The sequence below is a fragment of the Rosa chinensis genome, chromosome 5 (assembly GCF_002994745.2).
Source record: "Rosa chinensis cultivar Old Blush chromosome 5, RchiOBHm-V2, whole genome shotgun sequence".
Taxonomy (NCBI): Eukaryota; Viridiplantae; Streptophyta; class Magnoliopsida; order Rosales; family Rosaceae; genus Rosa; species Rosa chinensis.
In genome coordinates, this window is record NC_037092.1 from 7,032,826 (window position 1) to 7,048,104 (window position 15,279).

The window sequence follows — 15,279 nt, forward strand, 5'->3', positions numbered from 1 at the left end:
TTGTAAAGTTTCCTACTTGGTTTAGGTTTTATTTTCCTTTCAAGAATAAGTGACATACAAGGATTTGTGGCTTTCCTTTATGTTTTAGGATTTTTGGCTTTCCTCCATGTTTTAGGATTTTTGGCTTTCCTTCATGTTTTAGGATTTGGCTTTCCTTTAGGTTTTAGGACTCTTAGCTTTCCTTTTAGTTTAAGGGATGCTGCTCTATTATAAAGGGGTTCTTCAAAGTACTCCAAAAAACCAATTGCTTATACCTGCTCAGAAAACCCCCAAATTTCTCCGGCAGCGGAACCCTAATCCGTCGTTCTTGGCTCGATCTACTCTTTCAATTGGCCTTATTCTCATCAATTGACGACGATCTCAAACCGCGCAGAACAACAGAACAAAGAAGATCACAACCGTCGATTCTCTCCTTCAACTACTTAATATGGTTCCAGAGAATCATCACCACCCCTACGCCCCTGCTGGTCCTCATGCTCCTCCTCATGTCGATGGCTTTGGTGCAATAAGAAACAGAAAGCAGACCCAGACAAGGACAGTTGATTACACTACCTCTGTCGTGCAATACACACAGACTCGAAAGCGGCAGCGTGATGCAAGGGATACAACAGTGTTGCAACCTACACCAGCAGCATCAATCAATTCGTTGCCGCCGGTTGCGTATTCGGATAACCCATCTAGGAGCTTTGCTGCAAAGTTTGTGCATGCTTGTACAAATTACAGAGCCCGTACTTGTCCGATTAATCGGGTTTTGTGGACACCTTCTGGGAGGCGTCTCATTACAGGGTCGCAAAATGGGGAGTTCACTCTTTGGGATGGTCAGTCATTTAACTATGAATTGAGTTTTCTGGCTCATGATCAAGCAGTCAGGTCTATGGTGTGGAGTTATGATGGTGAGAATTGGATTTCTGGTGATGATGGGGGAGCAATAAAGTATTGGACGAGTAACATGAACAATGTGCTAGTCAATGAATCTGCTCACCGAGAATCGGTTCGGGACTTGAGCTTTTGTAGGACTAATTTGAAGTTCTGTTCATGTTCGGATGATACTTATGTGAAAATCTGGGATTATGAAAGGTGCCAAGAAGAGTTCAGATTGACTGGCCATGGTTGGAATGTGAAGAGTGTTGACTGGCACCCTACAAAGTCCTTACTAGCTTCAGGTGGGAAAGACAGTGTTGTCAAACTGTGGGATGCTAGGACAGGGAGAGAGCTTTGTTCATTTCATGATCACAAAAATTGGGTGCAATCTGTTAAGTGGAGCCGAAATGGTAACTGGCTGCTAACTGCTTCCAAGGATCAAGTCATTAAGCTTTACGACATGAGGGCTATGAAGGAACTTGAATCATTCCACGGGCATCGGAATGAAGTGACTGCTATAGCTTGGCATCCTTTTCATGAAGAATATTTTGTCAGTGGGAGTAGTGATGGATCCATTTTCCATTGGCTTGTTGGGCATGAAACTCCCCAGGTTGAAGTTCCTAATGCACACAGTAACAATCACAATAACAGTGTGTGGGATCTCCAATGGCATCCTATTGGTCATATGCTTTGCAGTGGTAGCAATGATCGCACAACAAAGTTTTGGTGCAGAAATAGGCCAGGAGATCAATGTAACATCAGTCAGAATCAAAGTATTGGTGATCGAAGTTCTGCTTTTGCTGGTCACATGACTGGTAATTTTCCATTTCCATTACATGAAGGACAACCAAAAATTGCTACTCGAAACCAAGGAACCATTATTCCAGGTGTTGGATTTGCAATTTAAACAAAGCAAAAAAAATTTCAGACCAAAAAAAAAAACCAAATTAATCAACATTTGCCACTTCAAACAAGAAAAAGAAAAAGAAAAAAAAGGGAAACCAACAATGTCTGATCTAGAGAGACGGGGGGGGGTGGGGGAAGAAGAAGAAGAAGAAACAAAGGAAAACCGAGATCACTCCTTCGGAAAAAGAGACCGAGTTCATGTTGAGACCAAGCCCACTCCTAAGCCCAATTACCACCAGGCCAGTAATCTCAAATAACAAAGCCTGAACAACCTTCCAGTTTGCACTCCTTGTCTTCAACCTTCAGTAGTTGCCGTTGGTATTCATTTGCATAGTGGCGGTCCTGTGCCACGTGTCTCCTTCTTGTTACATGAGACATTGCTATATTCTGTATGCTTCATCCCCAGTTTGGGCTATTAATGACATGCATTCTCTTTGAATTGAGTTGTTTTCCCTTTTCTCTAATTGTGCACCTACCAGTTCATTTTCCCCATCATACGAAAACTGGCTGTGAATCAATGCTGAATCAACTGTCTCAGATATCTAATTTGCCAAGGCCCCCAGATGCTTTTAGTTAGTCTATGATCTAGCTAATTAGTCCAATAAGCATATAGCAACCAAGCAATGCTGACGCCGACTCTGATACTCGGCCAAATATTTACTTCCAGGAAATTATAGGATTGGATCATCTAGTTAACCCCTTGTTCAATAAGAGGTACACTGCAAGCATATCAGTCTTCCCACAAAGGATTGGTTTCTACATATAACTAAGAAATGCTATTATTCCTGTTACCATTACTCGAAGCAATTAGTCCTATTCTTGTCACCATTACTCAAGGGTGTGGCTATTCCTTATTTTCTTAGTTTACCCTACAAATATTTGAATTATTGAAATGCTATATTACCCAAGTGCAAAATGACTAATAAGTACACTAATTTTCTAAAATCTAAATATGTAAAGAAACTAAATACATAAGTACATAACCAATTCATTAAATACAAAGATTACTTAGTTTTTCATTAGATAACATTTTTTTTTTTTTGATCAAATAGAAAACTTTATTGATAAAACGAGAGTACAACCTTACATCAAGAAGTTCATAGTGGCCTCGTTAAACCTCACCACAAAAGTAAGGAAGAGTACCACACTCCATTACAAAACACTGAAAACAAACTAATTAAACAACACTGGTACTGAAAGTCAAAAAATTCAACGACGATGGCTGAATTGGAAGGCCAATCGAGTTAGTAAGGCCGATAAGGCAGCATTGACTAGGATGGGTTCAAACCACAATAGAAAGCTATTGGGCGGGCCATCCACGGATCCCCCGGAGAACTCAACACAGGCTGGTAGAAATGCTCGGCCAAAAGCCGGCAGAGGACTTGAAAACCCAAAACCAGCAGCCCAATCCAAACCAATACGTCGGAACCCATGACACAAACCCTAACTCGAAAGAGAAACCCTAGATAACATTGATCTTCATCTTCATCACCCAAATTTGAATTTATTAATTTTTTTTGTAATCTTTTTGTTTCCTCCTCATTGTAATTCGTGATTCAATTACAAAACTACTAGTGTTAACTTCATCATTTTTGCAATATCATTTGTAAAAAACACAAAAAAAAAAAAAAAAAAACAAAACTTTTCTTCATTGCTCATAGTTGTTAACTTACTAATTTTTTAACATGGATTAAAATAGATGAACATTAAAATTGAAAAAAAAATTAAAAAAATAGAAGTAAATCAGATTTTGATTTAATTAGAAAACTTTAATATATTTAGTTTGTTTATTGGTATAAATTAAAGGGAAAATGACCATTTACCCAAAATTGAGCTACATTAACCCCACTTACCCAAACATTTTATAAGATTTCCCACTTACCCAACAAATTACATATTTTTTGCCCTAATACCCAATTAAGTATTCTTTTATTATTTTTTGTATATTATTGAGACAATTTTGCCCTCCCTCCTATTGTCACTTAGAGAGAAGTCAATGAAGACTTGACTGGAGTCCCGTCAATGCTCGCTGGAATCCGGTCGCCGGAATTCCTCAAAAAGCTCGCCGGAGAACTCATAGGTCACGAGAGAATATTATTGCTCCCCAATGATATTATTATTGCCCCCAATAGCCCCTAATAAAAACATTATTTCGCCCCAATAATATTATTATTGCCCCCTAATAAAAACATTATTGCCCTCTAATAATGTCATTATTGCCCCTCAATAATATTATTATTGCCTCCCATTAATATTATTATTGCCCTTGAACAACAACTTCTGCTCCTCTGGCTCCATCCTCGGCTTCCCTAAAACTAGGGCTGTCAATTCCGACACGACCCAATAACACGACTCGAAACCCGTAAGAAATAAAACGGGTTGAACCCGCACGATTAAAAAGCGGGTTGGCCGTGGGTCAACCCGCCATGACCCATTTAATAAATGGGTTGGCCTCGGGTCAACCCGCTAACACGAAGTGAACCTGTATAATACGATTATGATATACTTCTTCTTGACATTTTGGACATTGGGAGTATTTGATCATAGGATTAGACAATTTGAAATATTTTTCTTTATAATTATTGGATTTAATTATTTATATTCTTCGTCTTGTAGAGTTTTTAGTGAATTTAATCAATTTATGCATTTTTTTTAGTTAAATGGGTCGCATTATTAACCCTTAAATGAGTCATTTTGTCTAACACAACACGACATATTTGTTAAATGGGTTAAGCGGGTTGGAAACGGATAACCCGTTTAATAAATAAGTTGGGTTTGAGTTTAAATTTTTGACACGATTATTAAATGGGTTGGGTTTGGATTTGTATCTTGCAACACGACAAATACCTTGACCCGACACAAACCCAACCTGACACGACCCATTGACAGCTCTACATGAAACAAGTTCCTTCAATTCCCGTATCTTAGTGGAGTAAGTGGGAGTAACTTGACTCAAAATTGGGCATTGGGTCAATATCCCTAAATTAAATGAGAGATTTTCGTCTAAAAAAATATTCTTTAATTGAAAATGTCATATAAGGATATTTCTAGAAAGAGAAATGGGTTAGATGAGTAAATATAATAATTGAAATTAAAATGTAGAGTGTAATGAGCAAGTAGGGTGATCAAACAAAATGGTAGGATGGTAATAACCGCACCCTTACTCAATCTCACAATTCCATATCCATTCGGGATAGGTGATGGCTGCTATCTACCTGCTTCCACAGTTCAACATCACTTGTGACCCATCCAGAAGTTCTATTGATGACTCTAAATGAATTCAATGAAAAAGAAAACTGCATTTCTTGTACATATATAGCTTCTGACAATTACATCGTGAGAGAAAGTGGACAAGTTCTTAGCATCATTCCTTGGTTCAATTTTTCTTTGTGTACTGCTATTCTTCACAAAAAAGAAAAGAAAACAAAAACGTAAAGAATTTCATTCTTGTAGTCCAGACACGACAATTTTTGACATTTCCCTGATTTTATCTATAAGTTATTTTCATTAATTATTAAGTTTAAAAGAGAAGCAATGGCTGAACAACAATATTCATGCATAGTTATTATAATATTTTGATCACCTTTCACCATTGAGAAAGAGATGAAAATACCTAGCGCTCTGGCACACGCGCGCGCGCGCACACACACACACACACACACACATATATATATATACCTAACCCTATAGTAGCCGCACAACCCAGATCCTCTCTCTTCTCCAACAGTGCCGCAACCACCCCCAATTCCATCTTTTCTTTTCTTTGTTTACCGAGAACCCACCTCCATATCTCTCTCTTCCCATTTTAAATTTTCGTCACCAATTTTCATTCTTTCAAGGGAAACTCAAGGGACTTTCACTACACATCATCAAGGCTTCATCACCACAAAGAGATTTTGGCTTGGTAAAGAGTGGGGACTTAATCTCAAGTTGGGTTCATATTTGCTTATAGCAAAATTGTGAGAGCTTGTGCTCCCTCTCTCCTCTATCATTACTCTTAATTTCTTATGTATTTGATGATGTATTTGACAATGGGTTGTGAGTAGTTCAATTTTGGGAGTTAGGATTGTGAAGCCCTAACTCATTTTGTATAAATATTGATGCTTTATTTTTAATAAATGCAATTTGCATTGTACATGCTTTAAATCCGAATTTATTGGTCCTTAGAAGCATGTTTCTAGGCTTTGTCAACCTTTGAAATTATGTTGTGGGCAATTGTGATGAATAGATTGATAAATTGACAACTTATTAGTCTTGTGGCATCTAGGATTTAAGTGTGGTGACCATTAGCTAGCTTAATTTTAGCTAAGCTTGCTTGGGTCTCTATTTTCTTACTCTCTAGGCCTCTAATTTTAGATATTGCAGCCTTAACCGGCGTAATGCCCAAATTAGAGAGTTGATTGTGGCCTTAACCGGCATAGTCAAAACATCGAAAGGATAATTGGTTTAGTAGCCTTAACCCGTACTAGATAAGGGACTCGACACATATGGAAATGCATGCATTTGTGAAATTGGCATCGATATTTGCAAGATTGTTAGTGTGAATCACCAGACACTCCCATGTTTCCATTAATCTGAAAATCCAAATTTAATTTCTTGCTTGAAAATTAGTTGTTTGCTTTTATTTTAGTTTGCATTTAATTTAGTTAATTCTCAATTCAAAACTCCCAAACAAAATTCTACCTTCCATTGTGCACAACTCATTTGGGCTATAAGTTAGTGGCTTTGATTAGGCTTAGTGTGAGCTAAACCGAGCATTGCTGAGACTTGGTGTCTTGTGAATATTTTTTTTATTTTTATTTTTTATCTTTTTCATTGTATGCTTTTAAGTTATTCTAGCACCAATTACCTCGGTTAGGTCCAGCACCTAATCCCCGAGGTACGATAATCAAGCAGTGGCGGAGCCAGGAATTTAAATTTATTGGGGCACAAAAAATTAATATTATAAAAATACACAAAATTTTTAAATGTAATTTCTATCAATTACAATGGTGATTGTGCTCGACCAGATTTCATATTTTGAAATCGTTGCATAATAGTCTCATCATTTATACTAATAAATTTTTTTTTCTCAATATATGAAATCAAGCTATGCTTCATAAACTTGTCACCCATTCGACTATGTAAACGAGTGAAGACTCGTTCATAGCAGAAAATATTGAGAATCATTACTTGACGATACACACACACACATGTTATTGATATAATAAAATATTTTTTAAATAGTATCTGTATTAGACTTGAAAATCTATAAGTGATATGGAAATAGGAGTCCTTAACTATAACCGATTCTATTATTAATGTTAAAAATATTTGAAAAAGAAAAATATTATGTAAATATTATATTATTAATGTTAAAAATATTTGAAAAAGAAAAATATTATGTAAATATTATATAATATTTACAATGATTAATTATCAAGGTACCAAACACATCTCAAATTACCAAAGTACCAAAGTACCAAACACATCTCAAATTATCTCACAAAAAAGATCCAAAAAAGGAGCACGTGAGTCCATCATCGTTAGCCAAAGTTAAAAATTAATTTAACAATATATAACAAAATCAGATTGTAATATAATATTAATATACTCTATATATATATATATATATATATATATATTATTTTTTTCACAAAAACTGAGTGGGGCACAGGACCCACTGGGCCCCTGCCTCCCTCCGCCCCTATAATCAAGGTTCAAATACTTCCCTTAGTTGACAACAATTCGTACGCTTGCGAGAGTATATGAACCAAGTTAATGAATTACACAACTAATACACATGCCTTTATATATAAAGGACGATAACATACTGTAACTAATTACATCCCTAATTGCAGCCTAATTATAACTAATTTCTGTTAAGCATGGCTAACTAATTCCAACATTGGTTTCTTGCAAAACAATCTCAGCCCTACACGTGGAGTCTGAAATTGTCATGTCCTGATCATTGACTCGAGTGTTGACCTTAGCTTTGACTTTATCATTGACTCGATCACTCCTACACTATCATGGGTCATAAGACCCTCTACTAAATTTGTCTCGTTTATGAGCCATTGTCAAGCCAAAAGTATTTCATCACGCAATTAATTAGTTGCAAGGTTGTGATCGATTCAACCTTTGCTTGAATTTTCAGAAGTTTTGAGGCTTTTTGGAGATACTTTTTTTCTTTTTGGAAGAGAAAAAAAATGAAATGACATATTACCCATTAAGTGATGTGCAAATGCAATTTTTGTTGATGTAGTTGAGTGCAAGTTAACTATTGGACCAACATTAATTGGTTTCGCAAACCACATGACTAGAATTAGACATTTTAAAAACCACAGGGGCAAGAATAAACATGACCGCAATCCAGAGGGGATCATTTCTAATATTTGTCCAAGAAAAAGTTAGCAAAAAGTATAATTTTTGAAACTTAAAAATTCAGACAAAATTCTTTCCCTAGGCAGCACTATTACATCGATAACAACACCATTACCACAGCAGAGGACAAATGGTGGTGAAAATTTTCGATTGGACTTTGATTCACCAATAAATACAGACTAGAGTGGGAGCTGACAAAAAACAATTGAGAAGTTTCCCTTACTTGTTAACTAATGTTTAACTGTCGACTCGAAGATGGGGTACCTGCAGAAAACCCTCAATACCTAAGTTAGTATATTTCCCAATCAAGTGTAGTAAAACAAGTCAGAATGAAATGCATTACCTGGATGTCGAGCCTTCTTTATATATATAAACAATAACATATTTGGGCAACAAGTTTTATGACTGTATTTACTCATGCACTCATAATGAAATCATTGCTGCACTTATGACGCTTAATAATTGTGCACACTTATTACCATATTTATGCCCGTAATTATTGTTAATTTCATAACTGCCATATTAATGACCGAATTAATTGTCCTAATGATATATAGGTCTAGAATTGACCACCCCCACACCATGCCTCCACCACATTGACACTAACACACTCAAGTTCTCAATACCACCTTATGTATTTGATGGAGTGAATCAGTGAAACATTCTAAATAATTTCATGTCTTGGTACAAATTCAAACTTTCAAAATACTTCTAACAGAAAACCAAAAGGCTCAGATGTCCAGATTATGAAAACTATATTAACGTACCTTATTTACAGGTGTCGTATACCCTGAATTGGTGTTAATGAATCATGCGCAATTGACCAAAAAACAGAAAAAATGAATCATGCGTACCCCATACTTGAAGATTTGGTGTGAACACCAATGTAAGATTATTGGCATGACAATTTCTATCAAATATATCAATGTAAGATTGGCATGACAATTTCTATCAAATATATCATACTTACTGTGGCGTCAAAACCAAACATGAAGAAAAATTCATTCAACGAGCCAGCTTGAAACACAAATAAATGAGATATTGGAAGAAACTTAAAATATTGCACGTATATGAGTTTGCTACTTTGCTTGCAACTCTGCACATCTTTCTCAAAAACAAAAAAGAAGAAATGATGTTATGCAAAATCCAAAGAATCCACGCATCCTTCTCCCATAGGCTCCTTGACCAAGTCACCCAACAAATTAACCATGGCACAGACTCCCTATATTTTGGTTGCTGTCTCTCTCTTGATGGTGGTGATAGTAGCAGTAGCTGTACTGTATTGGAGAGAAAATCGAATTAGGTCTGCACAGTGGCTTTAAGAGTTGGACCTCATCACCAAGACTAAGAAGGCATTAGGGGTTGATTGGCACTTAATGTCATTCCTACTCTTGCTATAATAGAAACCAAAGATCTATAACTTTCCACATACAATGTCCAATTTAACAGTAACTTCACATACTGTAATTGATTAATCTCCAACTAACATAACACCAATCATTCATGAAGGTTTGTTCCACAAGATTACTTGGTTTGATGAACTATAACTTGTAAGTTGTTCCATTTGATGCTTGTGTGTGCGTGTTTTTTTTTCTTTAATATTCAGTAGCTTGTGTTTTTGGTTCATTTTCAACCGACTCTGCTTCTTTATCCTCACATGCTTCAGTAACCTGTGTTTCTGATTCTTTCTCAAAAGTTCTCCTCTTCTTTTTTCTCACGTGCTTCACTAGCTTGTATTTCTGACTCATTTTCAGCAGCTTCAGGTGTGTTGTCTGCTTCTTTGTCAACTACTTCAATTGCTATTTTCTTTCACTGGTTTATTCTTGGCAACTCCAATAGGTTCTATCTTCTCCAGTTCATTCTCAACTACTGCTTCTGTAGTCTGTGCCTTCTCTGCTTCTTCATTTTCAATTGCTTCAATAGCTTGCGTCTTCTCCAGCTCCTTCTCAACTACTTTAATCGCTATTTTCTCCTCATTTTCAATTGCTTCAACTGATCGTTTCCCTCGCTCTGACACATTTTCAATCGCTTCAATTGATGGTTTCTTCCCCTTCAGACTTTGGAGCCAAACACATTAATTGTGAGCAATTGAACCATCAAACATATGTATATTATTATAGAATAGTGGTATTCTAATAGTAATACATTGAAATTCTTGTCCGTTCATGGTATTGCTTCTTGAAAACTAACTTCATATACTAATTTATGCAGATAACAGAGCCAAGCATGTTTCAGGATTGCTGTGGTCGATAGCTTAAAGATGAGTTTGGCAATGAAGAGCATGTTTTGGAATTTCTTGATGCTCTATTGTGCATAGTGCACCTTGGTTCACTGAGGAAGATCTTGAAGCATATAAGAAGTTGTATAAGAAATCTGGTTTCCAAACTGCATCGCAACTTCCATATATGTCCAAAAATTGCAATTGATCTTGAAACTTTCTGGTTGAACGACCCTTGTTGTAAAGTTGTAGCACCTTGCATACTATAAATAGTTTCTGAAAGAGCTTGCACCACTTATATATCAAACATTATCACAGGAGCTTTTAGAGTACTTAAATTGCTCATACCAGACGGTTCTTGATAACAACACTAATGTGAATGATTAAAGAATACATGCTTCTTAATTGTGCAGATCGAGGTCTTACCAACTGCATTAGAAAGACATTATTTCTATACAGCTTTTAAGAGATATATAGTTAAACAGGAGTTACTAGCAACAATGCCCGCGCTTTGCTGCGGGATGTGAATCGTAACCATATACTTCATATTTGATTCAAGTAGGGCGATAGAAACTCCATTTAATGTCTTCATTATTGTTTGATCATCTAAAACAACAGATGATCTTAACATAGTAGTGTGTTAAAAAGTACTTGGTCTATTGTAAAATTCAATTCAAAAATGATAAAAGACAGAAATCTATACACCCAATAAAAGACCAAACAATGTGGTATCCCTTTTCGATTCCAAGCATCAGAAGTATGTATGAAGTAAGTCATGCATCAGAAACATTTGTACAATTATCCTATCTAGAATTGTACAAAAGCCAGATTGCATAAACCTACAAAGGAAGGAGAGAGAAAAGAAAAAACAAAAAAATTAAATAAATAAAATACTTATCACTTAACAAATTCACTCGATCAATAATGCCAGAAACCAATGCATTACTTATGACGGAAGAATTCTTGCCTGCCATTTATTTTACATGATTTTTGAAACTACAGAATAGAATTACATGATTCACTTGGTTTTTGACAACTTGAAGCAGAACAAACCTTTTGAAAGGACTTTGCATCCAACAAAGCAATTCTTATGGAGTAGTTGCTGTACACAGAACACCGTAATTCAGAAAGAAAAAAAAAAAAAACAACAACAACAACAACATTTATCAACAACTTAAAATAGTCAATTGTTACAATACTAATTTCTGATCTAACTTGTCATAAGAGTAAATATATAGGCACTGCAGATAAAAATGGGGGAAGATATTACCTTGTGGCTATACTTAAAACTATTATGCTAATGTTCCTATTGCATATAAACGCAATAATGAAACCTGAATGTGTAACATAGCTTGTAATATAGCTTGAGTTCAGATCCCAGGTTCAAGATGAGCATTCATTTTCTAGTATGAAAATGGAGCAGGGGTTTGAATTGTGCAACATAAACGCAATATAGCTAGCTTACTTAAACCGATGAATAGTGCAAGGGGAATTAGAATTTTTGTAAATATTTAGTCATAATTAAATAAGAAGAAGAAGCAAATCCATTTCAATATCTCAATTTGCGAAACATAAATCTAAATAATGAAACTCATGTTAGCACAACTACTGATTCCTTACTCCTTTCGCCAATATTTAACTACTGACATAAAAAATTGAGAAGGACAGTATATACAATAGGTTAAGTTGCAAGTAAAATTAAAATACTTTGCAACTACACACACATGAAGATAACAACTTTAGACCTAAATCAAATAACTCTTAGGGAAATTGACCATCTCCAACCACAGAAACCTAATCAAGGGCATCAAAACATTTACCTTGACCAGAAACTTTTTATTACACAGAAGGCAGTCCACTCCTAAATTGGTCCAATTGCAGTGCGCAAGTAAACCAAAAGCAACAAAAGATCTAGACTTTGAGAATCAGATTTAGGAGTTTGAAGCCTTGCTTAGATCAAGTTTATTTCAAAAGAAATGCCCAAAAAATGAATTGAAGGTACGTATGGCATGTCAACAGCATATCTAATTTTATCAGATGTAACTGAGAGGGGTTCAAAAGGAAGAACCATTCCTCGCTGATCGGTAAGATTGACTAACACATTGTCTAGTCTTTCATTAGCTGCACCTGCATTGATGCACCATAGCAATTACATATATTAAAGGACGTAGATCATTTACCTTTGCAGCTATCAGATACATTAAAGGACCAAGCTTTTACTCTATCACACAATTACCTGCAAACAAAAATGGAAGGAAATAGTGAACTTAAGTGTGAGCCAGGTATGTAAATGGGGGATGATATATTCCTCTGGTTTCTTTTTTTTTATGCAAGTGGTAGTTAAATTGCACTCCAATGGGTGGTATTTGTGAAGCAACAATGTTGGGAACAATTCTTCGATTTATTCAAAGTTCAACGTCTACCTTCAGGGTTCAGAAAAAAAAAATTGAAAAACAAAAAAATATGCAATTCCAGACTAATAGTCAAAATAGTGGAGAGCAATTATAACTCTCACATATGGATCAACTGATAATTTAATTGGAAAACCTATATATAAGGACCACTTTTATTCACTTGAACTTACAAATACAAAAACATATACAACTTCCACCAAATCGTTTCTTGAAAAGCAAACAAAAACAAAATAAATCATAAATTGCACCACACAGGCACACATGACATGCATATTAACCCCAAAAACAGGCTCTTGCCTATGACTTGATCCATGCCATGCAACACAAAGTTAAACTAAGATCAATGCATCTAACTATAAGTCCCGCCAGTCCATACCCAGGGGCTTAAATCACACTACACCACATGACATGCATATTAACCCCAAAAAACAGGCTCTTGCCTATGACTTGATCCATGCCATGCAACACAAAGTTAAACTAAGATCAATGCATCTAACTATAAGTCCCGCCAGTCCATACCCAGGGTCTTAAATCACACTACACTGTATCTGTTCAAAGTAAAGCCCCAAACAACCTATAACACCCCAAAGCCATAAAGTAAAATTTGCAGAATCGAAATATCGATAAAAGCATTAGGCACATGACAATATCAAAAGAAAATAAGTTTAAGTGAATTCAATGCTAATCCCAAGTCTATGTGACAACAATGTCATTTACAAAGGAGTTGTGATAATCTGAAATGTGAGTGTCATTATTTCCATTCATTCATAATGAAATGTGCGAGCTAGGCATTTCATCGTACACCTAATGTGCAATTTTTAAGCTCATGGATGAACCTCTAGCTTGTCTAACCCTTTCAGTGGGGACAATCATTAAGTTCAAATTCTAACATAACGCTGTACCTAAAACCAATTTGGTATGAGAACTACAAAACCAATTTGCTTTGACAACTGTACAGTGTTCAGTGATCATACCAATATTTCCCAGAGATTAACAATTAAAACAGAAACACTTACTTGTTTCTTGTTATAAACTTCCATGTTGTTCTATTCAACCTTTCTCTTCTCTGCCTTGGCCGGGTAGGGAGCCCTCTCCTATATAATTTTTATCCAAAAAGCGACAATCAAAAAACTATTGGAGAATATTCCAGCAATTAACAAAAAGAAAAGCCTAAAAACCCATCACCAGTTTTACCAACCTGGTCAATACCGTAAAAGAAGATATATAACAATTAAAATCATTCAAAATTTGACTAAAATAATCACAGCAAGGAGAAGTCGGGAGAATTGAGCATGTAGCCCTGGGAAATGAGATTCACTTATAGTACTGACCGATTTGTTGCTGGGATGTTCCTTCTTGTACTTCTCTCTAAACTCCACCTATTCAAAATTGAAATAAAAGTCAGCGAAATAAATTCACACAAAAACAAAAACAAAAATTTTCACAGATCCAAAAAATACATGAACATGCTCAAAGGTCACTTTTTCCTCTACTCAAGGGAGACAGGACCTTGAACATGGCATCAAATCTGACCTTGAAAAAATTGTTGGGGGACTAACAATCAAAATGTAGGAGCTGTAGTTTACCAAAAATAAATAAAAAAGACAAAATAAAACAGTGTAAAAGCTACAAAGAATAAAGAGAACTGCATAGACTAACAAAATACCACGTATAAGCAATACATTGTGAAAATACTATATGAACCAAGGTCCAAAAACAATAAAGAGCCTGCATATCTTCATTGAGAATAAAATAGAATTGTACATGAATATCGATAACAGATTTCGGAACTGGAGAAGCCAACACCATAATATCTAAGAGCATCAAAGGAGGGTTTTACCTGCAACCAGTTTTTATAAATCCTTCAATGTAACCGTCTTTGAGTTTCTCTAGTACATACCTGAATAAAAATAAGAGATTCAGATAGTGCAAAATAACTAACAAAGCAGCAGCAGAAGAACAAAGGCATGTATGAATATAGTATGAAGAATCGATGCTCAGAGGCATATATGAATAACTAACAAAGAAGCAGCAGCAAAATATGCTCAATTGTTAAAGAAGTTTTAAGCTTTTGCATATATGAATCCAACCGCACCCGATTAATTTCTCTCCAATAGTTTTCTGATTGTCGCTTTGTTTAAAGAGGAAATATGCAAAAGTTTTAACATTGGTTAAAAATTTGTATCACAATGTCAACAGAGGCATATAATCCATCTCATCTCATCCCTAAACCCATCAAAACTTAAACTGACAGCATATAGTGTATTTAGAAATGGGTAACAAAAACCCCCAATTCGAGAGCATAGTTACTTAATGAGGCCATAACAACTACATATTATTAATTAACCTCCCAGAGCCTAACATGCCACCGGGAATGATTCCCAATTATAATGTTATGACATAATTGAATGATCACAGTCCAATACAATTCTACTATAGTTGATATTGATTTCCAAAAATCAACTAACCATATATAGCAAAAAGCTATAACTGTAGAAACCAATTCTCAACAACTCT

The 15,279-nt window shown here is 35.5% G+C and overlaps 1 protein-coding gene across 1 annotated transcript; it reads left to right on the forward strand.

Annotated features, from left to right (window-relative positions):
• The first annotated feature begins 188 nt into the window (after positions 1 to 188).
• On the forward strand, positions 189 to 1,836 carry LOC112168303 (flowering time control protein FY). Its single transcript, XM_024305424.2, has one exon. It carries the CDS (start codon positions 428 to 430, stop codon positions 1,766 to 1,768), a length of 1,341 nt encoding a protein of 446 aa, XP_024161192.1. The 5' UTR covers positions 189 to 427; the 3' UTR covers positions 1,769 to 1,836.
• The last annotated feature ends 13,443 nt before the right edge of the window (positions 1,837 to 15,279 follow it).

Coding starts and splice junctions, on each gene's coding strand:
- LOC112168303 (XM_024305424.2), top strand. CDS start 428: ATGGTTCCAGAGAATCATCACCACCCCTACGCCCCTGCTGGTCCTCAT.